We start from the raw sequence: 27,921 nt of genomic DNA, 5'->3' as shown, positions 1-27,921 counted from the left end.
GTTAAAACCCAGAGCATAAAGCTGACATCAGAAAAATCAGTCTCCACCCGTGTAAAAGTCATTATTATAAGCTCCTCCCAGCTCCTGCTTTTCTCATTCACATCCACTCATTCCATGCACATCACACACACAAACACCAACTTAGGAGCCAGAGCTAAAGAGAAATGAAGGTCCTGCCTCAGGTTAGGACCATGAGTCAGAATGAACTGGGCTCTGGCCCTAACTCTGCCACCTCACCGATGAGTTCCCGGACGTGCCTAAATTTCCATTTCCTCAGCTAGCAAGTGAAAAGAATAGGTCCCACCTTAGAGTAGTGAGGATTATTTTGGGTAAGGCATTGAAGAACTCAGCATAGTACCTGGCATGTTAATTACCAGTTCTCATTAAATGACGGCCGTTAGACATACTTACATAATTAGTTCTGAAAAAGAAGTAAACTTAGAGTCACATCAATGACTTTTATTTAAAATTATTTGCAAGGTTGATGTGGAAGAAGAGTTAGCGAAGATGGGTGGGTGGCTCTTTAAATACCTTTCTTTACATTTTTAAGAACAACTTATTCTATTAAAATACCTTTCATTCTCCTTAGTCCCATAAAAGGACAACAGAGCAGATCACACTCTCAACTAAGACATCAGAAGCAGTCAGAGTCGGGTATGAGTCATGTGGGGGAGCAGCGGCCCTGACCGCCCCCTGCAGTCACTCAGCCTCTGCGGGCACTCCTTCACAGCTACCACCACCTGGCCTGGCGTACTGGGGCCCGAAAACCACAGTGGCATCCGGAGACATGATGTGGAAACAAAATACTATTTGGGATCTTTTTCAAGCAAGGGGGGCATGTATGCTTCTCCATGTTCTTCCTTCTTAGGGTTCCTTCTTTCCTCCACTTTCTTTCGAGATTTCATCTCCATCCTCAGGCATTCCCTTTTGCTTCTCTCCTTTCTGCTCTCAGGTCCCTGAAAGAGAAAGTTCAGAAAAAGGGTAGAAATGTGCTGACAGCTGACAACGAGCCACATTTCTCCTAACTCTTGGAAATGAACAAAGCCCTGGTCATTTAGTAGACTTCCACATCTTAGCTTCTCATAATAAATTAGCAGAAGCCCAAGGGTGTTGCTAAAGGTTTCAGTCATAAATAAAAGGAATGGGGCTTCGGTGTCAGCTGATGATCTATGGAGGAAACTCAACCTGTACACAACTCTGAGCTATAGAGGGATGTGTTTCACATTACAATATAATTAACAGTCTCCTGGTGCTTTCCGAAAAGGAATACGGCAGGTGAATCATACACGGAATGATTCTAACCTCCCAGTGTCTACTTCTTTAAATTACATTAACAGTAGGGTTTGTGTTAAGTTCTAATGTGAGGACTATGTAGAGAATGAAGTGTTAAGGAAATGACATCCAGGCACATTAACATTCCCCAGCTGGTTGCCCAGGAATCCACCCACATTCACTGATTTATTGAACACATACTACTGTTCTAAGATCAGGAGATACAGCACTAACTAAAGAAACCCTACTTCTTCGATATTACCCCTAGGTACAGCATGACAATCAATAAGCCTAAAAAGAAACAAGAAGATCACAGATAGTGATAATTGCAATGATAATGAGCAAACAGGGTGACATGATAAGGAAGTATGGGGTGGGAAGGGGGAAGGCTTCTTCGTTTCCATGGTCAAGGAGCGTCTTTCGAAGGAATTACTGACTAAAGAATGGCATTGATAAATGTGGCGATGGCATCTACCTATACTTCTATTTTTAAAAATAAATAACATCATGACTCTCCCCCTCCTCCACGTGAACTGGAAACGCTGGGGAACACCCAAAGGTCTATCAAGTGAATATGCACTGTGATGAGTACCAATCAGATGAGCAAGATCATGACTCAACCCTGCAGGCTGAGTTATGAGGGTGTCTGATTACTGCGGTGATGTCAGCTACTCTTCAATGCTAAATAGTTTTTATACCTAGATTATTTCATTTCTATCTATATTGGTCCAGTGGCCAAAGTCACAAAGCGAAACAAATGATGAAGTTGAGATATAGGTTAAGAGAAACTTAAAAATTGTACTAGTTCTGTAAATGTGCCCCCAGATTATTTTCATTAGACCTAGCAGTTGTATTAGATCCATCAGCCTGATCAAAGTTCATATATAGCAGTCATGAATATCTCCAGTACTTATAAGAGCAGTATAAAAAAGAGAAAATACAGTGATGATTATTTTTAAAATAAAGCAATGGCTTTTCCCTTATTGAGAATAAAGACTATCTGAGAAATGCTTGTAAATAATGAGCTGAAATCTTTTTTCTTGTATCATTATTTAGAAACAAAATGTAAAAATTATCAAAATAAGACAATTGAGGTTTTCAATACCAAAATGAAAGAATTTAATATTGTTGGTTGTGATCAGGTCACAAAATTAGTTTCCTGATCTCTTTTTTTTAAGATTTTTATTTATTTATTTATTTATTTATTTATTTATTTATTTATTTATTTATTTGACAGAGAGAGAGGGAACACAAGCGGGGGGTGGGGGCGGTGGGAGAGGGAGAAGCAGGCCCCCCCCACTGAGCAGGACCTTGGGATCATAACCCAACCTTGGGATCATGACCCAAGCTGAAGGCAGACACCTAACGACTGAGCCACCAGGTGCCCCAATTTCTTGATCTTTTTGATGCTGAAGGACATAAAATTTTAATCTACACATTACTCTACATTTGGCCCCCAGCCAAAATATAAATCAGTTTTAGATTTGCTGATAAACTACACTTTTTAGTGTAGTTTGCTTTAGAAAAGTATGTCAATTGTTAAATAAGAACACGTTTTAAACTATATGTATGTTCTAAATTTTTAATTTTACGTAAGGATAAACTTTATAAAATACTCTTTAAAATTGATACAAAATAAAATATTTAATAAAAGTATTTATCCTATATGTTTATATATGTAATATGAAAAAAAATTAAATGATTTTGTAAATTCCTAGCAGGTTTCTAGGTATTATATGGAACTGTGAAAAGAGTTCTTGGGTCAAAAAGTTGAAAATGTTGTCTTAATTGCCTTGGTACTCAAAAGGAAGAGCTTGGGAAATGAAATATTAGCTAACATGTGATATTTTAGGGATAATGTGATAAGTATCTCTTTAAATAAGAGAACTGATTTCATGTTTACACACTGTTAGGGCTTATAATATTAGCGAATGGTATCGTGTAAGCAGTTACATAAGATGTGTTGCTATATATATACTTTTTTTCTGAGGACATCAGAATCACCAAAGAATAGTTCAGATTAAAATGTTTTTGAAAATACACTTATACTGTAACTCGCTCTAGAAAAAACTTAAGGCAGATATGTCTCCTGAATTAATATAATTAATGACTTAAACATGTAATTCTAAAACAGGAATTCTGGCACTGCTGTTATATTCCTGCTGAAAGCTCAGAGTCTAAATCTAGTCATGAGGAAATATCAGATAAACCTAAACTAGGCATCACTCTAAAAGATAGCTGGCCTGTATTCTTCAGATGTCAGTGTCATGAAAGACAAGGAAAGACTAAGGAACTGTTCCAGAATAAAATCAATCAGAGGGATGTGAAAATTGGTTGCAACACATGATCTGGAATTTCACAATAGAGAATATTTTTGAGACAACTGGCAAAATATGAACAAGATCAATAAATTAGATATAAAAGTATTGTATTAGTTTTAATTTCCTGAGTTTAATTATTATACTGTGTCTCTGTAACAGAATGTTCTCCTGTCCTTGTTTGGGGGCTTGGAAGCGAGAGAGGACATGAGTAAATATAACACATTAACTTTTGGAGGGAATCTAAATGAAGAATGGATTTTTTTGTACTACTCTTGCAATACCGTTTTAAGTCTGAAACCATTTTTTTAAAACAATATAAAGAAAAGACAAAACAGGAACTCTTAATAAGATTTAGATATGGTAACATATCGTACGTCACTAGTTTTTGATGTAGTGTTCAACAATTCATCAGTTGCGTATAACACCCAGTGCCCTATTCCTCTTATGATCAGGTGGAGAGAGCAGCCTGCTGAAGGGGAATCATACACAGGGTCTCTCTCTGATAAAAGTGAGGTGTCACCTACGAGGCAAAGATGCATGATGACAGCACCAACAGCCATCACTGCTAAGCAGAAAGCACTGTTCAGACGGACAAAGAGGTAGGAAGCAGCCACACATCTTCCTCTCTACATTCACAGAGCGTAGCTCAAGAACCAGGTGGCAACACTCCTGGTCACTTATTTGTTCTGCCTACTACATGGCAGAGACATATCAGTATTCCTGTTTTGCAAAATAAAACCAAAACCAAAAAAAAAAAAAAAAAAGTTGCTTTGCTCAAGGCCACTCAATGAACATGTTGCAGAGTTCAAAAACTATCCCCAAATTAATTGATCCTCTAGTGTATGACTTTAGGTATCAAGTTTGGCATCACCAATGGAGTTTCTATTCTTCACCCATTTCATGTCTATCTCTCCTTTGTGCTTTATTTAGACTCCCACAGGTCACTGGGAATGCCTGGACAGCTCCTACTCCTGGAATCTTACTAGTGTTTAGAGAATTCCTTCTGCATACTTTTTAGAAGTATAGGCGAGGGTGCCTGGGTGGCTCAGTCAGTTAAGCGTTCTGCCTTCAGCTCAGGTCATGATCCCAGGGTCCTGGGATGGATCCCTGCATCAGGCTCCCTGCTCAACGGGAAGCCTGCTTCTCCCTCTCCCTTTGCGCCTCCCTGGCTTGTGCTCTCTCTTGCTCACTCTCTCTCTCTCAAATAAATAAATAAAATCTTAAAAAAAAAAAAATAGAAGTACAGGGAAACACACCACCATCATACACTGTTTGCTACTGGATTAAATATGAAAGGACAGGAACAGTTGGGGTAGTTTTTCCATTCTTCAAAGAGTGAAAGAAGAACAAGTCACAATTATTTATAAGATTGACAAAAAGAGTCTCAAAGAACCAGAGGACCTTGGTAACAAAAACATTCCACCTATGGTCCTCCAGGAATTCTTCCTATACCAGGTGTCTCCAGTAAAAATAATAAAAAAAACATATACATCTGGGCTATCTAAAACTGTCATTTTTCAAAGACCTCATCATTAGGCTGTAAATGAAGAAATTAGATTTGTTCTCCTCAAACTTGGGGAGAACGAACCCTTTGGGTTTCCTTTTCTAAAGTGGTTAAATATTCAATAACTCTGTTACATACCAAAGAGACAGAGCATTTGGTTCTAAAGCACAGTTGCTGTTCAAAGGACTCTGAAAATGCTTGAATTTTGGAATGGGAGCTTCCTTTTGATTCCAGTGGCTCCTTGAATGACTCACCCACTGAGCATTTTCTGAAATCCAGCATGTGGGTATGGCATCGAAATCCTTGGTCCTCATGAGAATGCCTTCTGGGATGGCTGACAGACGATGTGATTCTGGGAAGCACAGGAAACTGGGAATACAGAATAAAAATTTTTGCAGGCGCCTGGGCGGCTCAGTTGTTACACGTCTGCCTTCGGCTCAGGTCATGGTCCCAGGGTCTTGGGATCGAGCCCCGCATCGGGCTCCCTGCTCTGCAGGGAGCCTGCTTCTCCCTCTCCCACTCCCCCTGCTTATGTTCCCTCTCTCGCTGTGTCTCTCTCTGTCAAATAAATAAATAAAATCTTTAAAAAACAAACAAACCAGAAACCACATTCAAATGGGAAAGGAAGGGAAAGCTCTTCTCTTCCTAAGCATGTAATATGGACGGATATAGGTTATTAATAGGTTATGAGAGGGAAGAGCCTTAGATAGGAGCAGTGGGGAGAGAGAAAAAGAGACAAGGCTAAGAGTAAGCTTTTCTTTTTAAGTTATTGATTGAGCTCAAAGCAAAACACACACACACAAAATGAAAACCTAATTGTTCTCTGATCTCTAAAGTAAGAAAAATCTGAGCACATTTTAGAGTTAGAAAAGTTAACTATCCAACACAAGCTCTTGTCATAAATATATGGCGTTCTGTGACTGGAACTGGACATTCAGACCCCTGACTATTTCCCAGGATCTGCCCACGTCACCCTGGGTCCCCTGCTCTGTGTTCTGCCCTTGCACTCTCTACCCTATTTGGTCAGGTGCTCATTTTTATTCCATGCTTTGTCTCCTTAAATAAACACATACTTTCTGTATATAGTCTGATAATTTTGGAATTCACTGTTGACTTAGAGAATCTAAACAGGTTAATTCAGGCAAATGTCTGAAGCTAGTATGAGCAGGAAGAGATATACGGACGCTGTTTACAAATGCCCCATATAACAAATTCTGCTTAGTCCTAATAGTTTCAGGCAAACAACATTGCAACCTAAAACTGGATTCCCTAGTGGATTATCTCAGTTTTAAAGGTCTAATAGATGCTAAAATTTATTCAACAAAACTGTATTTTGTAAGTCATTTGTTTTTATTTCATATTTTGTTTTCATATTTTCAACAGTACTAAAGGGCCGTTGAGATAAATAGCAAATCACAGTTTTTCTCTTTGTTTCTTCTTGGTTCTAGCTATCTGGAAACTGGAAACTAATTGTACTTCGGGTTCACACATTGTGAATACCTCACTTGAAGTGGAACATAAGAGATTAAAATGAGAGTGTGATAAACAGGTGTTTATTTGTAACAGAATCATGGACAGTTAGAGCTAGAAGAGTTCCCAGAGATCATCCTGTCCAGCCTCTCTTCTTTTTTACATAAGGAACCTGAAGCTCAAAGAGCTGTTGAAACTTGCCCTTTGTCCCTGAGTATGCATTTGGTAAGAAATCTACTTTCAAATATTTGTGTCTTAAAGAGGTCTCATTCCTCAAATTTGCTGGTCATGGGGAGTAAAAGAGATTGCCATACCCACCGTAATATCCCTCATAGGCATTATGCATCTGGGAACTCTGAGGCTAAAACTGAAATAAAATAACATTGCCCCAAAACGTACATGATTCTGGGGTTGACAGAAGCAAGTTGGGGAGGTATTCTCTATAGCTAGAATCCTAAGTGACCTGCAAAAAAGAAAAGCTATATTCTTGCTGTGTAACTGTGAAGCAGAGGATGCAGGTCTCTGCTGCAGAGTCTTCTAGCCGTGCAGTTGAGTGGAGAGAACCACTGCCTGCACCTGCCACTGAGTCCTCACCCGGTCAGGCCCACCCGTTCTGCTATCAGGAGCTTTCTCCTGCTTTCATCTTGCTCCCTAGACACTGGGTGCTCTGCTGCCCTATGGAAAAGTAGTGCTGAGGGCAGAAAAATTTGGGTTCCCTCTCCCCTTGGGAAACCAAAGGGGAACCAGAAGAAAACGTGTATCAAATTTATCAAAGGTAGTGATTTATGATGTGGAATCCCCAATTCTTTAGAGGTCATCAAATCACGGAGCTATTTTCAGTATTTCAAAAAGAGTAGTGGAAATCACACATTGATCCATGCCTGATGCTACACAGACTAATTTATAACATCAAGTTTCTTTCCTTTGGCTGGAATCATATTAACCCTCAGGAGGATTGTCTCAGGTTTATCAGGAGCTCTGAATAGTAGTTAAAGATATCTTAGGCTACTAAAAATGAAGAAATCTTCACCTAATAAACGAAAATCAGGTCCCCTAGAGGACAAGATAAAATAATAAAAGGGACTTTTGTGGGTATAAAAGGTTTAGAAGTACTGATTTTTAACCAGAGAAGATTTTATACCAAAGGCCTCTTCAAAAATTATCTAATAGAAATTCCCCTCCCCTAGTCCAGCTCTCCCCTGGTTCTCTGATCATAACTCACTGGGCAGAGCAGGGAGGTTTTCCTGTAAGTGGCATCTTGTGATCCGTGGCGGTCCCGGAGTCCTCTCTCATTCTCTTCTGTCCAGCTGTGACCCCAGAAGCTGCTCATCCATTTGGCGAAAGACACATCATCATCATCATCATCATCTTTGTGCTCCATGCGTAGGTGATTCAAATTCTCGAAGGCCTGTCCCTAAATTTGAGAGAGAGAAATATCATCCAACAGGGCTGACCTGATGAAACCCAGGATCTCCCCCAAAAGACAAAATGAAACTGGTATTTTCAAATGCTCTCCGATAATGGGATCCTTAAGGGAGAAAGATTTACTAAACAACCATGTCATCATCAGGCAGCCTCGGGGAGTGTCTATTTATAAATTGTGCAGCCCACATTCCCTCCCCTCCCCCTGTCTTTTTAAAATTGAGGCTTTTTAATCCTTCCATTGCTGGGGCTTGTGTCTCCAAGCCTAAGGGTGGGAAGCACAGTCCACTGCCTGGTTTTCCCTGTGCTCTGCTGCTGATACATGAGATGGCAATTCCAGCTGTCAATGAGGATGGAGCATGACCCTTATAATATGCCTGTCAGCTCCAGGCTAGCTCTGAAATGGGGCCACTTACAAGGACAGACTGACTACAGCCTGCAAGATGGCCAGCTATTGGCATGCTATATCTACTGCCAGATACACTCCTAATAAATAAAATTGATACTGATACAAAAATCCAGCTCCTGGGTTTAAGGGAACAGGTTTTGTTATTGATGTATTATTTATATCTGTATAAATCGTACATGTATATTGTACAAACCTTAAGTGTATAGTTTGATGAATTTTTACATACATGTACCCGCACATAACCACACCATAAAACATTTTCAGCACCCCAGCTGGCTCCCTTTTTCCTTCTTCCAATCCATCCTCCCATCCGCTATCGCTACAGATTAATTTTGCCTGTTTTTGAACTTTCTTTCAATGGAATTATACAGAATGTATTATTTTGTGTCATTCAACATTATGTTGGTAAGATTTATCCATATTTTTGTGCTAATGGTAGTTCATGCTTTATAGTAGTACACTGTATGAATATCCCACATTTAAAAAAATCCCTCTCTCGCTGTCTCTCTCTCTGTTGGAAAATAAATGAAATCTTAAAATAAATAAATAAATAAATAAGATAAATTCAGTCTACTACTGATGGTCATTTGGGACTATCATTTGCTCTGTTTCCAGGTGAGGTGTTATAAATAGAACTTCTGTGAACATGATAGTCCTTGTTTTTTAGTAGGCCTTTATTTTTTTGAGATAACAGGACTAATAAATTTATTAAGCCCCTCCTTTGTGCCAGCTATGAAGTCAAATATTTTACGTATGCTATTTTCATTATAACAACACTGTGACTGGGAGATTTGTCTCACATTTTATAGATAAGGACATTGAGATTCAAATAGATCATCACTTGCCTGAGGTGAAATTACTACTAAGCAGCACAGCCAAGTCTGAAGCAAGGAGTAGAATAATGAAGTCCAGACTCTTCCACCATTCCACCAGTATTCCAAGAAACCTTTGATAAAGCTTGCATTCTTAGAGTTATTCCTGACTGTTTTCTATATGAAAACTCTTCCTTGAGCTACAAAAAGACAGGCTTAATAATTGTGACCAGTGTTCCTAGAGCATGGCACCACAATTTCTAAGTTACTAAGGAAAAGTAACCAAAGCATAAAATAGCTTGCAACATTTTTATTTCTTGTTTTAAATAGTGAGAGATGCAGGCTTGTTACTTTGTAATACTTTTATTACAGAATGCAGAAAGCCTGCTTCTCAATGACCCAGATGAGAAAGGAAAAGTTATAACTATAACCATATGCCACCACTATTGATTGTCTCTGTTATTAAAGAAAGAAAGGTAACCTCTCTTGGGGAAGCAGGACCAGGTATGTCCACAAAACTTAACTACAGATAAACCTCTTCTTTTCTATTCCTCTTAAAACAGAAATGTCTTTTCTTCCAATTTCAGAAACAAAAATAAATAAATCTATGATCAGGGGATGGAAAAACCAGAACAGGTCATACCTAATTATTGCTTAGAAGTATTTTGAAGAAAAGAAATACGACTTTATTTTAAAACTTCTTTGAGGGGCGCCTGGGTGGCTCAGTCATTAAGCGTCTGCCTTCAGCTCAGGTCATGATCCCAGGGTCCTGGGATTGAGCCCCGCATCGGACTCTCTGCTCAGTGGGGATCCTGCTTCTCCCTCTCCCACTCCCCCTTCCTGTGTTCCCTCTCTCTCTGTCTCTCTCTATCAAATAAATAAATAAAATCTTTAAAAAAATTTAAAAATTAAAAAAATAAAACCTCTTTGAGTGACACCTATCTCTTGAAATTCTGAACCCTTCTTTTAAGGCCTTATAGACAGAAGCAATTTAAATACTGGAAAATGTGTATATATAAATATGGATATTTATTATGAGGAATTGGCTCATGTAATTATAGAGACTGATAAACTTCACAATCTGCCATCTGCAAGCTAGAGACCCAGAAAAGCCAGTGGTGTAATTTAGTCCAAGTGTAAAGGCCTGATAACCAGGGGAGCCAATGGTGTAAATCCCAGTCCAAGGGCAGAAAAAGTTGAGATGAGATATTCCAGCTTATGAAGTGAGGAGAAAAAAAGAGCAAATTCCTCCTTCTGTCTTTTGTTCTATTTAGACCCTCAACTGATTGGATGAGGCCTGCCACACTGGGGAAGACAATCTACTTTATTGAGTCCATAATTTCAAATGCTAATTTCATCTAGAAGACACATCCAGAAATAGTGTTTAATCTGGGCACTCCATAAAACTGACATGTAAAAATTAACCATCACAGGCACTAATCCCATTCATGAAGGCTCCACCCTCTCATCTCTTTACCACCCAAAGTTTCTACCTCCAAACCATCATATTGGGGATTAGGCTTCAACATATGAATTTTGTAGAATCACAACATCCAGTCCATAGCAAGGTACCACATAAACAGCACCCAGTAAAAACCGGAGGCACTAAGTCTCTAATGAGCATGCAGACAACATTTCACACATGTTGCCAAAACTCATTACTGGAAGAATTAAGCACATCCTATAAGACTTCAATGGGCAAAGAAAAAATAACAAAAGAAACCTTTTGGAAGCTTGTGCCTGGCTTTCTTCAGACTTTACCCAATATGCCTTTCCCCTTTTTGGATTTTGCTCTGTATCCTTTCAGTGTAATAAATCTTATCCATAACTATAACTATATGATGTGGATTCTTTTAGCAAATCCTTAAACTGGGGGTGACAGTTGGTGTCGGAAGTGGGATTTATTAACAACAACCCTGACTCATTGAAATATAGCTAAAACAGGGCTTGGAGAAAGGAAGTATGAAGGGGATATAATTATGAACCTTCACATCCCATGGCTACCTAGTCATCTGTGGTATGAAACAGCAGCTGAGATGATGTCTGTTTTGGAAGGTGAAGGTTACCTATGGAATTTGAAAATGCTAGGTCCAACCCTGGAAGAATTGGATCCATTGGTCGCTTTTGGCCGTGGTAGCTAAGGTGAAGGAATTAAAAAGTACAGTCTGGGTGATGTCTTTAGGTTTTGTTCTCCCCCTCAGGTGGGAAGAGAAAGGGTCCAAACACTCCCAAAAAACATTTCAGGTGAGCCAAAATGTTGTATGTTTGTATTGCTCACTCCTCCAAGTGGGAGGAAATAAGATTAAGTCAATTCCAAGGCTGGCACAAACTTTAGACAAATCAGAAAAAAAGAAGGGGGGAAAAAACACTCTACCGATTGGTGCAGCAGCCTGCTGCATTCCAGCTGGGATCTCTCAATAGTGCTAATTTTAATCCTGGAAGTGTTGAATTTACTGCTAAGGTTTGAGTAAACTTGCAAAAAAAAAAAAAGTGAGAGAGAGAGGGAGAGACTTTCTAAAATGGCTTTTTATTTTGTAGCTATTGCTTCTGAGTATATGATTTTAAAAAACAGTGTAAAGTATCATATGTCTGTAATTTCATAAATGCTAAAGGGATTATTCCAATCTGGGAAAGCTGCCCAATAAAAGGTGTTAGTAGAACAGGACTTCTTCCTTGGATGGATTAAAATTTAAAATCTTTGAACATCTGAGTATTGAAATCTTCATAACTGATTATTGTTCCCATGATTTTTGCCTGTTGGAGCCTATGAGAAAAGGCAGACAACATAAAAGGAGAAATAATCTTTTTGAGTTTTAAAAAGCAGTTTTTAGTTTGGTAATAAGTTTCTGTAAAATCAGATGTCTGACTCTTAGAGGCTGATGATTTTCTAGACTAATTGTGCATATATTTGAGCAGGTCAATTTGGATTCTAAGACTGACAAGATGAGAAGGGCTTAGAAGAACTTGGAACTCCACTGTCTGACCCTGTAGTCTTTCATCTTTGCTGCTGCCAAAGAAGAAAAGTCACTGGCTTTTTTGGAATCCTGAATTCAGAGAACCTAATTGCCTGGATCTGATGGTAGGCTGAAACCTAATAACATCTGTAACAGACTATTTCAATCTTGGACAACAGACATAGACTCAATGAACAGAACTGAGACGCTGGGACTACTACAGACTTAAGACACCCTTCCGTGGGGCCATAAGCTATAAAAACATCATGGATGCTGGCTGGACCACATGGCTCACCTGCGGACGCCCACAGAAAAGGGCTCATTCTCTGATGAGACCATCTGAAACCAAGCTGCAGGTGGCTGTATATTTCTAATGAGGGACTAACTGCATTTGAGATGAATGATCACAAGGAACCTAACCTGTGATTCCTGTTGCAAGCTGTAAGATGGAAGAGAGCACAGCATGGAGAGTAGGACCTCTCCACCCACTCCCAACAGAGGGGACTCTCAACTCCTGCTCAGGAATGTCTCACTGCTATTGACTTATGTCTGACTTTCAACATTATTTGAAATTTGCAATAATAGACTGATAGCCTGATTCAGCTTTACTCATCTTTCTCCTAAGTTAGGCAGTTTGATTATTAAATATAGCTATTCCCAAAGACAGAGTGTTCTTTTTCAGGCTTCCTACTGAATAAATGATCAGGGTGAAAAGGATGGGGGGTTATGTAAACATGTTCTGAAAACTTTTGAAAATTCAGGATTTTGTCCTAACCAGTTCCTGATCATGCTGTGTCTTTCTGGTTAAGTTACAGTAACAGTGTTTTTCTATGTAAATTCTTCTGTCCCTCTGTTACAAATTTCTTAAATCATCACTGATTAAGTGGAGCACAGGATGTCAGATAGTGAACTGTGGCTCAACAACAGATACAAGAAGAACTAAAATAGAGAAGTTTATTACTTACAAGTCCTGGAGGAAGTGCCTGGCACACCTTGAGGGGCCACGTGGGGAGGTCAAGGCAGAGTGCAGAGAGAGGCAGACGCTGGGGCACGTTTTTATTAGAGTCTGCAGGTGGAGTGCTTTGGGGTTCCCAGGGCTAAGGTTAGATTGGTCAATTGAAACCAAAAGGGCAGGGTTTGATAAGCCACAGTGGAGTCTTATCTAAGGAGCCGCATGGGGAGAATGCAGTGGGGGCAGGGGAGATGGTTGATCACAAGAGCTGTTGGGGAAGTGATAGCAGGAACTTACATGTGCTTGTGACTCTGCGGACTGCTATCTAGGACATGTGCTTAGGTGAGGGGACTAGTGTCAGTTTCAGGGCATTGTTTAGCCAAACAAAATGAGGTCAAGGCAGCAATACCATGCAGTAACTTAGCTAAATTCTCGACACCCTCTTTGCACCCAACCCCTTTTGATGGAAGATGAGAATAAAAAATGATTGGGGAAAAAATGTAAAGTAATGATCATTAAATGAGACACACTGATTTTGTAATAACATAGAAAAAAACAAAAAACAGAAGCTCAGCACCTGGGAGATGCAGGGAAAGATGCGTTAATGATCTCTGTTTCTCATAACTGCTCTGTTTTTCAGAACTGCTCCTGAATGCCAACGTTGGCTTCCCAGGATGCTGTGAGGTCTTGAATTCGAACCGACTACTGAGCCTATGATCACACCTGACAGCACTGACCGTGGGACAGCAATGGTAGGCCCAGTTCCCATGTTCCTATGAAGAACTCTAGATGTTGTCCACATTCATGAGGCAAATGAACTGATGCCAAAGACAAGCAAAATTGCTGAAACAGTCTTCTGGAAGTCCCTCTAAAACTAAGGGCTCAACTGGACAGAGAACCCTAGGGCAGAAGGACCCACAGTGGGAAGGCACACTGGGGGCCCTGTTAACCTCTAATGCCTAACTAATGTACGTTTTCATTGGGTGACCTGCCATTTGCAAGCTTTTTGTTTCCAAGGGTACTCTCTGGGATTATGCTTCTTGAATGTGTACCTTGACTTTCATGGCTTGCTTCAGTCCTGAAAGGCATGCACGTCAGCTTCAACTTACTAGCCAGAGTCCCACTGTGCTTGAATGGATGGTTCAGGCCAGGTAAAAAGGTTAATGCAAAAACTTCGGAAGAAAGCCACCAGGTTTTCTAAGATTGACCTTTCATGTTGACGGAATTTGTTTTAATTGGCTAAATCCAAGACCCTAGAGGGCATAAGGGAGGCAGTCCTGGCAAGACGTTTTCACCCTGCCACAGGGGGTCCTACTGACAATAATTTTGTCTAAAAAAGCCTTGGCCAAATGGGGTGGACTTTGTAGAAAGGAGTTAACATAGCAGCCTGAGATGACATAGCCTGAGAAAAGCTTTCTTGCTTGACCCTTAGCTGGCATCTGGGAACTTGACTGGTAAACAGTTCCTACAGTAATATAAAACTTACCCTAACTGATGAGTGGCCTAAACTGCTTATACAACCAATGGTTTATGCTGAACAACTGCATTTTTTTCTGGAAGTCCAGAATTTTTTGTACAGGCTAGGCAGTGTGTGCCTGCATGACCAGCTTCCAATAAAAGCCTTGGGCTCTGAGTCCCCAGTGAATTTCCCTGGTAAATAACATTTCTCATCACTGGACGAATTAAGGATGTTTTATGTGGCTCCATTGGGAAAGGACTCTTGGAAGCTTGAGACAGTTTTCACTTTGCTGATTTTAATTTGTGTCCTTTCAATACAATAAATCTTAGCTATGAGTATAACTACATGCTGAGCCCCGTGAGTCCTGTGAGTCACTGAACCTAGGGCTGGTCTTTGGGACCCCCAATACAGGAAGGAAAGGGAACTCTTCATATCTTTGGCCAAAAATTCTCCCAAAACAACAAGATATAAAGGTACCCCCAAAAGAAAAAGAATTTGGTCTACAGTATATAAAATCAATCCACCTCCATTTTTCTCCTAGTTAAGCCCATTTCCTTCAATGTATGGGAAAGATGGCTCCCTGCTTTGCCTGGACTAAGGTTCTTACAGCAAACCTGGAGCAGCAAAGCAGCAGCTGCAGGTACCAGCTCTTGGCAACTGGAGGAAAACTCTCTTCCAGCCTGTTTTGGGAGCCCTCGCACAAGAGGAGGCCATAAGCCCCCCACCCCCACCCCCGGGAGCCTGGCCGCAGCTCTCCCTGGCAGGTGTTTGGACACCTGCCCTGAGGAGATGCTGCAGGGCGCGGGACCAAAGGGAGCTGCCCTTTTGACCCTGCTCTAATGCTCTGCCTTGCCAAGCCCATGCTGTGTACTCCAAAGTGTCAAGTGGCTGAGACTGCTGTAGTTTTCTAGAGAGCTTGTGTGTGCATTTTCTTACCATGCTCAATGTGAAAGAAATTACCTTCTCTTAGATGGTAGGAAGCTTGTGGTGCGCATGTTCTCATAAAGCAGTCAGACATCATGGGTGCCCAGGTAATCAGTGAAAATAATCCTTGGGCTGTGTACCAATGAAGTGGCTTTTCAATGTCCTAGTTCACATTTGCTGCTTCAGAAGACTGTGATCATGGGGGGGTGGGGGGGTGGAAATGATTTTCTCTTTATTTCATTCTCTCTTTCATTTAATTAACTCCCTTTATTTGTTTCAATGCATTCCTTTTACTTAGTTCTTTCTCCATAGCCCCTATTTCTACAATAATTTATTTTTTTTAGTTCATTAATTTTTCTTGCCAGTTAAAGGGAAGAATTATTCCCCACACTATTTTCGAGCTTGCCTGAGCCACTCTCATTTCAGAAAAGAAATGCTATGTACAGGAGAACTAAACTGCTACATCTTTAAATATTTATATAGAGTCAAAATACATCAGTGGTTTTTACACAGTTTTTACCTGCCAGAAAGCAGTGCTTGAATACTTGAAACTGTGTACTGTTACATTTAATGTCCTGATTGTCAGAATGTTCTTTTACAGGTAATATGCTAAAACCCAGTCATCCATTTCCATGATTGTTACCAAGTTACACTGTGAAGTTTGCCACTCTGTTGCTTGGTGATTAACCAAGTATCTGAAAGTATGTATTACTTGAGGGTACTTCATCATCATTTCTTATTCTAAAAAGTTATGCAGCTTATATTATGAAAACTATTTTTTAAATATACTATGTTGATGTAAAAAATATCTGAGGGGGTAAAAACGTGTGTTTTCAGAGGTCTGCCTACAAGAATATTGGTTATATAAGTATCTAGTTACTTTGGCAGTAAGCATCAACAAGTTCTGCAGGATTTGGGCTAATGGAGGCTTTACAATAGTCAAAGTTGTTAGATGTTGGAATAGGTTTTTGTAAGACAATATATCATCTCTTCCACAAGAGATCTCGAAGCACAGTATTGATTCTCATCTACCAGAGATGGAATCTGTGCAGCTTTGCCTCCAGTAGTGCTATTAATTGCATGGCCTCTCAAGGTCTTGTTGATCCCTGGGCAGCTATTATTCCAAAACAGACTGAACACGCTATTTGTTAAAACTTACTGCTCTGTAAAAAAAACTTTGCCAGTTTAGCTCATTAGTGTGTTAGATTTCAGAAAAGGCTTCTTCCCAGCTATTAACTACAATTTCAGAGAATCTAAGGGTAATGTCTCAGCACTTTTTTTTAAGTCTGAGTCTACAAGCCTCCCCATAGAAGTGCCCCAGAAAAGAATCGAGGGAATTAAAGAATCCCATGAGTCTCACTTCTAAGAGGGGCAAAATTTTGCAATGTAGAATAACAGAGTGGATCACCAAACATTTAAAGGAAACTGTGACAAAATATTTGTGACATTTAGAAAAAGAAATTGGAAAGGTTAAAGTTTGAGTCAATAAACAATGAGTAGGGATGCCTGGGTGGCTTAGTTGGTTGAGCGTCAGACTCTTGATTTCAGCTCAGCTCATGATCTCAGGGTTGTGAGATAACCACCCCGTGTCCCACATGCCCCACCCCAGGTCCAGCTCTGCACTCAGCAGGGAGTCTGCTTGAGATGCTTTCTCTCCCTCTCCCTCAACCCCTTTCCCCTCCCCTCTCTCTCTCAAACAAATAAATCTTTAAAAAAAAAATAAACAATGGGTAATCTTCAGGATATTATAAATAAAAACTTTAACAAAGCTCCAGAACAATCTTTTCTGAGGATCAAATGCCATATACTCTTAGTATGAATATGGTCTTTCTGGAAAGAAATACAGCAAGATGAATTAAGAAGATTTGTTTTAAATATTCATGTTCTTTGACCCAGAAATTTCTCTTCTTAGTAGTATAAGTATATAATCAGAGGTATGCAGGGTTATTTGTTCATCATAACATTGTTAAAAATAGCAAAAATGTGGGGTGCCTGGGTGGCTCAGTTAGGTGTCCCACTCTTTTTTTTTTTTAAGATTTTTTATTTTTTATTAGAGAGAGAGAGTACAAGCAGGGTGAGTGGCAGGTAGAGGGCGAGGGAGAAGCAGGCTCCCCGTGGAGCAGGGAGCCCGACGTGGGGCTCGATCCAGGACCCTGGAATCATGACCTGGGCCGAAGGCAGCCGCTTAACCGACTGAGCCACCCAGGCGCCTCTAGGTGTCCCAATCTTGATTTCAGCTCAGGTCATGATCTCGGGGTTGTGGTATTAAGTCCCCCATCAGGCTCTATGCTCAGCATGGAGTCTGGAGTCGGCTTGTCCCTCTCCCTCTCTCTCTGCTCCTCCCCCCACATGCACACACTCTCTCCCAAATAAATAAATAAATAAAATCTTTTAATAAAATAAAATAGCAAAAATGTGGAAACATCTTAAAGGCACAATTGGAGACCATACTAATAAATTATGGCATATTCATACAACAGTATTCTATGCAATCATAGAAAACCAAGGGATTTAATGACACAGGGAACTTCTCAAAATAAAATATTTGGTGACAAAATCAAAATATAATAAATTGTGATAGTTAATTTTATTTGTCAAATTGACTGGGCCATGGTGCCTAGCTATTTGGTCAAACACTATTCTGGATTTCCATGAGAGTGTTTTTGGATGAGATTTACATTTTTATATGCAAACAATGAATCATGGAACATTACATCAAAAACTATGATATACTGTATGGTGGCTAATATAATAAAAAAAGATTTACATTTTTTAAAAGTATAAATGGTTATTTATTTATTTATGGCAAATAAAATTTAAAATTTTTTTTTAATTTGAGTATAGTTGACTCACAATGGTACATTAGTTTCTGGCATACAATATAGTGATTTAACATCTCTATATGTTATGCAATGCTCACCACAAGTGCAGCTACCATCTGTCACCATACAATGCTATTACAATACCATTGACTATATTCCCTATATTATACCTCTTATTCCCATGACTTGTTCATTCCATAACTGGAAGCCTGTATCTCCCACTCTCCATCATCAATTTTGCCCATCCCTTTGGCAACCATCAGTCTGGTCTCTTTTCTTATAGGTCTGAGTCTGCTTTTTGTTTGTTTATTCATTTAGTTGGTAGATTCCACATATAAGTGAAATCATGTGGTATTTGTCTTTCTCAGTCTGACTTATTTCACTTAGCATAATACCCTCTAGGTCCATTCATGTTATCACAAATGACAAGATCTCTGGATGAGATTTATATTTCAATTAGTGGATTTTGAGTAAAGCAGATTGTACTCCATAATGTGGGTGGGCCTCATTTAACCAAATAGCCTGAATAGAAAATAAGATTGACCTACCCCAAGCAAGAGGGAATTCTAACAATAGACTGCCTTTGGACTTCAAGTGTAATATTGCTTCCCCTGGGTCTCCAGCCTGCTGGCCCACCCTGCAGATTTTGTACTTATCAGCCTCCATAATCATGTGAGCCAATTGCTTAAAATAAATCTCCCCCTCTCTCTCATTACATGACACACACCTACATACACACAAACACACACACACACACACAAACACACACACACACACCCTTCTGGTTTTGTTTCTCTGGAGAACCCTAATAGATACAGTTTATTAGTATGATCTCAAATGTCAACTACGAATCATGGGATTTCAGATAATTTTGTTTTGTTCTTTATGCTTTTTTTCTATATTCTGTAAGTGATCATGTATCACTTTTGTAATCATGAAAAGATGTTATTTTAAAATGACTCCTGTATGTCATACTTAATGGTGAAAGGCTGAAAGTTTTCCCCCTGAGATCAGGAAAAAGGCAAGAATGCCCACTCTCACCACCTTGATTCAACACAGTGCTAGAAGTTCTAGCCAGTGCAATAAGGGAAGAAAATTAGAGGGGGGTGAGGGAAGCCATATAAATTTTAAAGAAAGAAATAAAATTGTCCGTATTTGCAGATAATGATTATCTCTATATAAAACCCCAAGGGATTTACAAAAACACTCTGAGAACCTCTAAGTGAGTTTCAGCAATGTCCCAAGATACGGGCTCAATACAAAGAAAAATTAATTGCATTTCTACATACTAAAAATGAACATGTGGAAATCAAAATTAAAATCACAATATCATTTATAATTGCCCCCCCAAAGAAAGTGAAATCTAAGAAAACATGTACAGAATCTGTATTCTGAAAATGACAAAAACCTGATGAAAGAAATCAAAGAAGACTAAAGAAATGGAAAGGCTTACTCATGAATTAAAAGATTCCATAGAGTAAAGATGTCAATTCTCCCCCTACTGACCTCTAGGTTTAATACAAATTCCTATCCAGGTGTTTGTAGACATACAAACTTATTCTAAAGTTTATAGAAATTCTAAAGGACATGAAACAGTCAAAAACAACTCTGAAAATGAAGAGTAAAGTGGGAGAACCATGCTATTGAATGTTAAGGCTTACAGTATAGCTACAATAATAGAGACAGTGTGGTGTTGATAGAGATACACATAGACCATTGGACCAGAATAGAGAATCCAGGAACAGATACAGATATATATATCTGAACTAAATGTTGAAAAAGTGCAAAAACAATTCAATGGACTAAGGAAAAACCTATTCAACAAATGGTGCTGGAACAATTGGACATTCACAGTTTTAAAAATGAATCTTCTAGCAGCCATCCAGAGGGGTGTGTGCACCTGCATTCACCCTGTTTTTTAAAAAAAAGTTAAACATGAATCTTGACCTATGTCTCCCACCCTACACAAAAAAATTAACTCACAGTGGATCACAGACTTAAACATAAATTGTGAAGCTATAAAGCTTTTAGGGAAAAAAATGAAGAAAATGTTTGAGATCAAGAACTAGGCAAAGAGGGGTGCCCGGCTGGCTCAGTTGGTGGAGACTGTGACTCTTGATCACAGGATTGTGAGTTCAAGCCCCATACTGGGTGTAGAGATTACTTAAAAATAAAATCTTAAAAATTTTTTTAAAAAGGAAACAAAGCAAAGAGTTCTTAGATTTCACACTAGATGTATAATGCATAAAAGGAAAAACTAATTAACTAGATCTCATCATTTTCAAATCTTTTGCTCTGTAAATGACCCTGTTAAGAAAATGAAAAGACAAGCTGAAGACTGGGAGAAAATATTTGCATTTGCAAACATATCCAACTAGTTTCTAGAATATATAAATAGCCTCCAAAATTTGACATTAAAAGAACAAACAATCCAATTAGGAAATGAGCAAAAGACATTAAAGACATTTCATTGAAAAAGATAGATAGCAAATAAGCACATCAAAAGATGTCAACATCATTACCCCTCAGGTCAATGAAAATTAAAACCAAAATCAGAGGGGCGCCTGGGTGGCTCAGTTGGTTAAGCGACTGCCTTCAGCTCAGGTCATGATCCTGGAGTCCCTGGATCGAGTCCCACATCGGGCTCCCTGCTCAGCAAGGAGCTTGCTTCTTCCTCTGACCCTCCCCCCTCTCATGTGCTCTCTCTCTCTCATTCTCTCTGTCTCAAATAAATAAATAAAATCTTAAAAAAAAAAAACAAAAAACCAAAATCAGGTATCACTATAAGTACCTATCAGAATGGATAAAACTTTTAAAAATAGTGTCAATACCAAATGCTGGAAAGAAGCAGAGAAGTTAAATCCTTCTTATGGTGCTGATGGGACTTAAAAATGGTACAGTCACTTTGGAAAATAGTTTACCAGTTTGTTTTAAAACTAAAAATGCAACTACTATATGATCCAGCAATTGCACTCTTGGGTATTTACCCTAGAGAAATTAAAACCTATGTTCATGCAAAAACCGACACATGAATGTACAGATTTGATATACACAACAATTTAGATTGCCCTTAAGAGAATTATGCTGAGTGAAAAAGTTCAGTCTCGAGAGAATACATACTATATACTTTTTTTATATAGCATACTTGAAATAACACAGTCACAGAGAAGAAGAACAGATTAGTGATTGCCAAGGGTTAAGGATTTGGAGCAGGGGGGTTTTGGCTATAAAAGTTCAGCATGAGGGAGCCTTGTGCTGATGGAACAGTTCTATTTTTTTTTTTTTTTTTTTTTTTGAGAGAGAGAGAATGAGAGACAGAGAGCACGAGAGGGAAGAGGGTCAGAGGGAGAAGCAGACTCCCTGCTGAGCAGGGAGCCCAATGTGGGACTCGATCCCCAGACTCGAGGATCATGACCTGAGCCGAAGGCAGTCGCTTAACCAACTGAGCCACCCAGGCGCCCGGAACAGTTCTATATTTTGATTGCAGTGGTAGTTACATGAAATGTGTTAAAACTGCCCAGAACTGTAACTCATACATACAAGGAGTGTGTGTATAGCTGGTGAAATCTGAATAAATTTTTTGGATTGTATCAATGTCAATTTTCTGGTTTTAATATTGTCCTATAGTTATGCAAGTTGTTAATATTGGAAAAAGTGGCATAAAAGGTACATGGGACCTCCATGTGCAACTTCCTGTGAAACCATAATTATGTCATAATAAAGGTAAAAAGAAAAATGCCTAGTAACAAGAAAAAGAAACTTCTCTAAATGAGTAGATACAAGATCAAAATGCTATTGAGCTAGAGGTATTCTGGGAAAATAATAATGAAGACAGCATAGCTTTTCAACCTCTCTGAATCCCCACATAAAAACCAATAGAGCAATTGGAAAGGAAAATATCCATGGCCAACCCTACAGCAAATACTGGTGACAAGATGTACTCCACTCCCAAGTGGACAGTGTGGGGTCAAACCACCAACAGCTAAGACCTGGGATAGTTGTCCATGAAGGAGGAAAAGAAAGCAACAAGGCAACTGCCAGACCTGAGAACAGGAGAACAACAAAATAGCCAATAGTTTGGAAAACATAAGGGACCAATTTGAGAACAGCATTAATCTTTTATCCAGCAACATTGCTAAATTATTAATTCTAGTAAATTATACTTTTTTTTGATTTTCTATGGAGACAACCATATTGTCTATAAATAATGAAAAGTTACTTCTTTCTTTCCAATCTCCTTTTATTTCCTTTTCTTGTCTTATTATTTTGGCTAATATTTTCAGTACCATGTAATAGAACCTGGAATCCCCAACTGGTTCTTGACTTCAAAGAGAAAAGTACTAACATTTCACTATGAGGTATGATCATTTATTTAGACTTCCAGGTGATCTTTATCAAGGTTCTATAATAAAAATGTTTTTCTATGTCACAGGCAAATATGGCAAGATTGTAACATTGGTTAAATCTTAGTGGAAGATGGTGGTAGATTTAAAAGAATTGCAACTTTTTTGCTACTTCTCCCATTGAGAGTTGGAGTCTAATTCACCTCCCCATGAATCTGTGCTGGCCTTAGTAACATGCCTGGTCCACAGTAGGTGGCAGAGTGATGTTTTAGAAAGTTATGCAGCTTCTGCCTAGGGCTCCTGGGACATTCTCTGTAAGAACCCTTAGCTGCCACATGCCATGCTGGAAAGGCCACAAGAAGGTGCGCGCCCCCCCCCCACACATAGTTTAAAATCACTCCAGTCTTCGAGCCATTTGCACCAAGGTGTGAGACACTGAGTGAAGCTGTCTTGAGCCCTCCAGACTAGTCCATCTGCCAGAAGAATAAACTCTTGACACCAAGAGAAGAGTCAATCAAGCCTTGCCCAAATTCCTGAGCAATAAAACTTTAAGATGTAATAAAATTGTTGTTTTAAGCCACTGCCACTTGGGATAGTTTGTTAAGCAGCAATAGATAACCAGAACCTAGGCACAGAAACTATTTTTTTATGGTTTTACATTTTTTCATAATTTAACAAAATGAAGTCTCCTCCTCATTGTTGGATTTGAGGCTAGTTTTCACTGGTTTGGAAAAACAACAAAAGGTAAAGATAGGGAAGAAGAGCCGAGAGGACTTCAGGTTCAGTGCTAGATCAATGCTAAGATCAAGTCTGCATAACCAAGGCTACTAGTCTAATAGAAATGAATTTGACAATGGTACCCTTTATTGGTGGATACTCCACTGCAGGCCCATCACTTAGTGATGGATCAGTATCTTCATGCTATTCAGAAAATGGAGCACTTTTCTCCAGGCAGACACAGCTGGATACCAGACTGTGAGGAAAAAAGTGCAGGCCAGACCTCAGCCCCCACTTGCTCTAGCATCCTTGTGCAGGGCACAATTCACATAATCTATATGTAATATCTTTAGAAGTATAAGCAAGGCAACATTTCTACATTTGCAAATGACACAAATTCTTGTGGGTGGTGATGAACTAAGTTGACGAGGATTGATGAGATTGATCTTACAAATCGGTGAGTGGGTGGAAAGGTGACAAATGAGTGCATAAAATACATGTATGCGCCATCAGTCACAGCTAAGGAGAGGGAGCTAGGGTGACTGTAGATTGTTCCCTGAAGATAAATGCAGAGGCTCCTTCTGACAGCAAAAAGAACAGCCACTTGATTGAATCATCAAGCGACATTCCCCCTGAGAAACAAAGAAGTATCACCCACTCAACTGATGCTTTGATGGAAGTTGAATAAGGCAGAAACCATCAGGAGAAAAACTGGGGAAAAATTAACAGCACGAGGGCTCAGAGGAAACTCAGACTTCTATAGATCATAAGTGGGGTATGAAGGACAAACCAATCAGATCCCAATGGAAGCAGCTACAGCGGTGCAGATGGTAACTGATGACAGCATGCTTGGGACTGGAAACCAGTAGACAGGATGATGGTGGTAATGGAAGCAGACTATTCCTGGTGATGGCAGCAGTGGCAGCAATTGAGTTGGTTTCTTAGCTGATACCAGTGGTTGGACAGCAATGGCGGCTCCAGATCATTCGTGTTGGCAACAGTAATGGAAAGGAAGCAGCAGTCAGGGAACTGTTCAACAAACGCTTCATCAACTCTTTATTCAGCACTGACCACATTTCAGGTATTATGTCGCACGGATAAATAATTATTGTGTGCCCAGCCATGTAATAGATGCAGGAGCACAAAGACAACTAGAACATGATTCTCACCCCTCAAGGACTCAGAACTGACTATGGGTGGCACACGAGAACAAATAATTGTGGCAATGTGGGAGTTGTGAGGAAAAAAATTATACTGTTGTATAGGTCCAATGCAAAAAGAAAAAACATAGTCCTTTGCTCTGACATATAGCTTTATTGGAGACACTATGTTAGGCACCATAAAAGATAAAAAGATAAGTATCAGACATAGCTTCTGATTTGGGATGCTTACAGTATAACAGATGAGGCAGGACAAGTATAATTCTATAAAACAAGGTAAAAAGGGCTGTCTATTTAAATGAAAATGAAAAATTGAGTCACACTAGCTATATCTCCAAGTGCTCAGTAGCCATATGTGGCTATTAGACATCAATAGATACAAATCATATTGGATGTCACAGATATAAAACACTTCCAACATCACAGAAAGTTCTATTGGACAGCATTTATCTAGAAATTGGTCAGAGAGTAGAACTCTGGCTTTAGTCTCCTGAAAGCCAGGGAAAACAACGTTTCAAGAAGGGAATAACCAATGGTATCATGTGCTTCAGTAAAAGCATAGAAACCAGATTATAAGAGATTTTGGATGAAATGGATGATAAATAAATAGAGATAACAAGCATAAACAATTCTTTCCAGTCATTTTGCAGTGAAGAAAAATAGAGAATGGAAACCTAAGGAAAAGTTGAGAGAGAATCCAAATGTGTATGTATGTGCTTAATATGTCTGTGGATTCACTGGAAGGCTTGAACACCAATCAAGCAGCTATCTACCAACTCTACCAATAAGAAAGCCTTTCATGTAGCAATAACAATTGAGGGGATATAATCATACAATTTTAAAGCTAGGAGGAGACTTAGAAATCATCTAATCCACTGGTCACATTGGTGCCCACAGTCACACACATAGCTCCTTAGTATTAGAATCTAGAATAACAACTCAGGTCTCAGGCGCCTGGGTGGCTCAGTAGTTAAGCATCGCCTTCAGCTCAGGTCATGATCCCAGGGTCCTGGGATCGAGCCCCGCATCGCATTGGGCTCCCTGCTCAGCAGGAAGCCTCCTTCTCCCTCTCCCACTCCCCCTGCTTGTGTTCCCTCTCTCACTGTCTCTGTCAAATAAATAAATAAAATCTTAAAAAAAAAAAAAAAAAAGAACTCAGGTCTCCCACATCCCAGTCCATTAGCTGTTCTACCTCATTTCAAATGACCAGATAGACCAGAGAAGAGGTGAAGAAATCTATTGAGTTCCATTAATCTAGCAGGAAAAAGAAAATCTCTATGTTCACATATACAAAATTTCAGTTTTCTTGGAGACAATTTTACTTCTCTCCTTTAAAATTCAGAAAAACAGAAAACTAAGCAGTGAATGTCTGCTATTTTGTAACAAACAATATACTAAAAAGAAATTAAATGTTATCTAATTAAATCTTTCACATATAGATGTGAGAGGTATGTTTTCACTATTTCAGAGCTCAGAAATTTATGCATCAGGTCAATAAAGTCATACAACTAATGACATTCTTACTCAGTTCTACACTATAATCAATTAGGAAATGATGGACAAAATGGGAGAAAAGAGATGAATAGGCTAGAGAATGAAAATGGTCTGTTCAACAAATAACAAAAGTAACAAGAACAAATTCATTTACTGATGCCGATCTTAAAAATAAAACCAATAAAAGCAGCCTTTTAGACAAATATTAATTAAACAAAGTGTTTCAAGAAATTCTAACACTGATCACCTTTGAAGAGGGGAACTGGGTGACTTTTCACAGTAACTCCTTCATAACTTTTGGATTGCAACCATAACAATGTTAACCTATTCCAATAAATAAGTTAAAAAAAAAAAACTTCAAAGGACTTAGTTCCTACCAATAGTAATTACTGGCATTCTACAATCCCCCGAGGCTGCAGAAAAATGGATATTTCAGTAAAGAAAAATCCTAACTCTGTTCTGAAATGGCAGGGGAGAAATTGGATTAAGGGCCAGAAGACTTTCCTCTGGGGGGAATCAGGAAGGAAGAAAAGATGATTGCCTCAACAATAACTATTTGATCAACTCAATTCTATTGCTATTATTTTTAGCTCATCTTTTTAGTCTTTTGCTGAGGAACCCTATTACCTGAAAGCAATTTACTAATAGGAACCCACATGAAGCAGGAGAAAAGCAACGATCCTGAAATCTTTGAATTAGTCCATTCTAATTTAATCCGTCTATTTTTGTGCCACTTAATAAATTATCTTTCAATCTTTATGTAGCTCTACTGTGATGTTGAAAATTCTTTGTGCCCAAAAGCAAAATGACCCTTTGTAAATTTTTAATATAAGGGGCTGCAGACCAGTATACTTGAAATGGGAGCCACAGTTCTGGATTCATTCTCTATTAATACTTGTCTTTTCTTACTGAAAATACTATGAATTCCAGCAATTCCTTGCAAAGGACACTCTTGTATTTTAAAATGTCTGGTGCAGAGCATGGGGAAAGGAGTTGACAAAGCTATTCAATATATGAAAGCTATGAATTGAAATTTCGGTTTGGGAATGAAGCAAGAAGGCTGAGACAGCTAGTGCAAAACTCGCAAGGCAGTAGGCGGATCAGAGCACTGCGGAGGGCGCGGGTGCTCCAGGGATCGCGACGTGGGCTGGGATGTCAGGAGAAATCCAGCACAAGGCACAGATACGTATAGGAAAGCTGCAAGCAGGTGGGAACTCTGGGTCTTCCATTTCTACCCACTCAGTTAAAGAACTTCATTAACAACACACAGACGTCATCGCTTTCGTAACTGGTGCAGGCGGTGAACCGCAGGGACTCCGTTCAAGCCGTTTTGGCGGAAGCCAATTTAGATTTGCCCGTTTCCACCCAGTCTGATTTCTGCTATCTGCTGTTGCCCCCAGTAATCTCAAATTCCTTCAAACTAAAATCCGGCCACGGTAGAAATAAGAGAGTTGGTGATACAACAGGCTAGCTCTAGCTTTGAGTTCTTCCTTCACACACCTTTAACAGTCCTTCTAATCCGTTGGTTTCCCGGACGTCCAAACGGATAACCAAACTACCGTCCCCAAAGGTCTAAGAAGCACCTACGTGGCGGTAATAGGAAAACGGAGCCCAAATTCCACCAATAAACCGGGCTACTCAGGCTACGCCCCGCCCACCACTCCTGCCAACCAATAACATTCACAACTCTTCCACCGCTCCCGCCCGTTCCTAGGACCACTGCAGAGCCTCCGCCGTTCGCCTGCGCAGCATAGATACGCTGTATAAGCGTCCCTCCTCCACTTCCCCAAATAAGAGGGCCCTCTGACGGAGGAGGGAACGACACTAGCTACCAAGGACCTAGAAGCTAGTCTGACAAACAGCAGCGGCGCAAAACGATAGAGAAA

At 39.5% G+C, this 27,921-nt stretch overlaps 1 protein-coding gene across 2 annotated transcripts; it reads right to left on the bottom strand.

The window, feature by feature from the left end:
• Window positions 1-451: 451 nt before the first annotated feature.
• On the bottom strand, window positions 452-27,642 carry LNP1 (leukemia NUP98 fusion partner 1). Of its 2 annotated transcripts, XM_045902757.3 has the most exons (5): window positions 27,536-27,642; window positions 24,172-24,410; window positions 7,790-7,981; window positions 5,236-5,466; window positions 452-956 (listed from the first exon to the last, which is right to left on the bottom strand). In XM_045902757.3, exons 3-5 carry the CDS (start codon window positions 7,946-7,948, stop codon window positions 807-809), a joined length of 540 nt encoding a protein of 179 aa, XP_045758713.1. In that variant the 5' UTR covers window positions 7,949-7,981; window positions 24,172-24,410; window positions 27,536-27,642; the 3' UTR covers window positions 452-806. The 2 variants fall into 2 exon arrangements, with proteins under 2 accessions (XP_045758713.1, XP_045758714.1); XM_045902758.3 differs by lacking the exon at window positions 24,172-24,410 and having other exon boundaries at window positions 27,536-27,635.
• Window positions 27,643-27,921: the final 279 nt, after the last annotated feature.

Source organism: Mirounga angustirostris, unplaced genomic scaffold (assembly GCF_029215605.1).
Source record: "Mirounga angustirostris isolate CCGP_5_RB_7025 unplaced genomic scaffold, mMirAng1.0.hap1 SCAF_1, whole genome shotgun sequence".
Lineage (NCBI taxonomy): Eukaryota > Metazoa > Chordata > Mammalia > Carnivora > Phocidae > Mirounga > Mirounga angustirostris.
The sequence above is the reverse complement of the archived record's forward strand: the minus strand, read 5'-3'. Positions and strand labels throughout refer to the sequence as shown.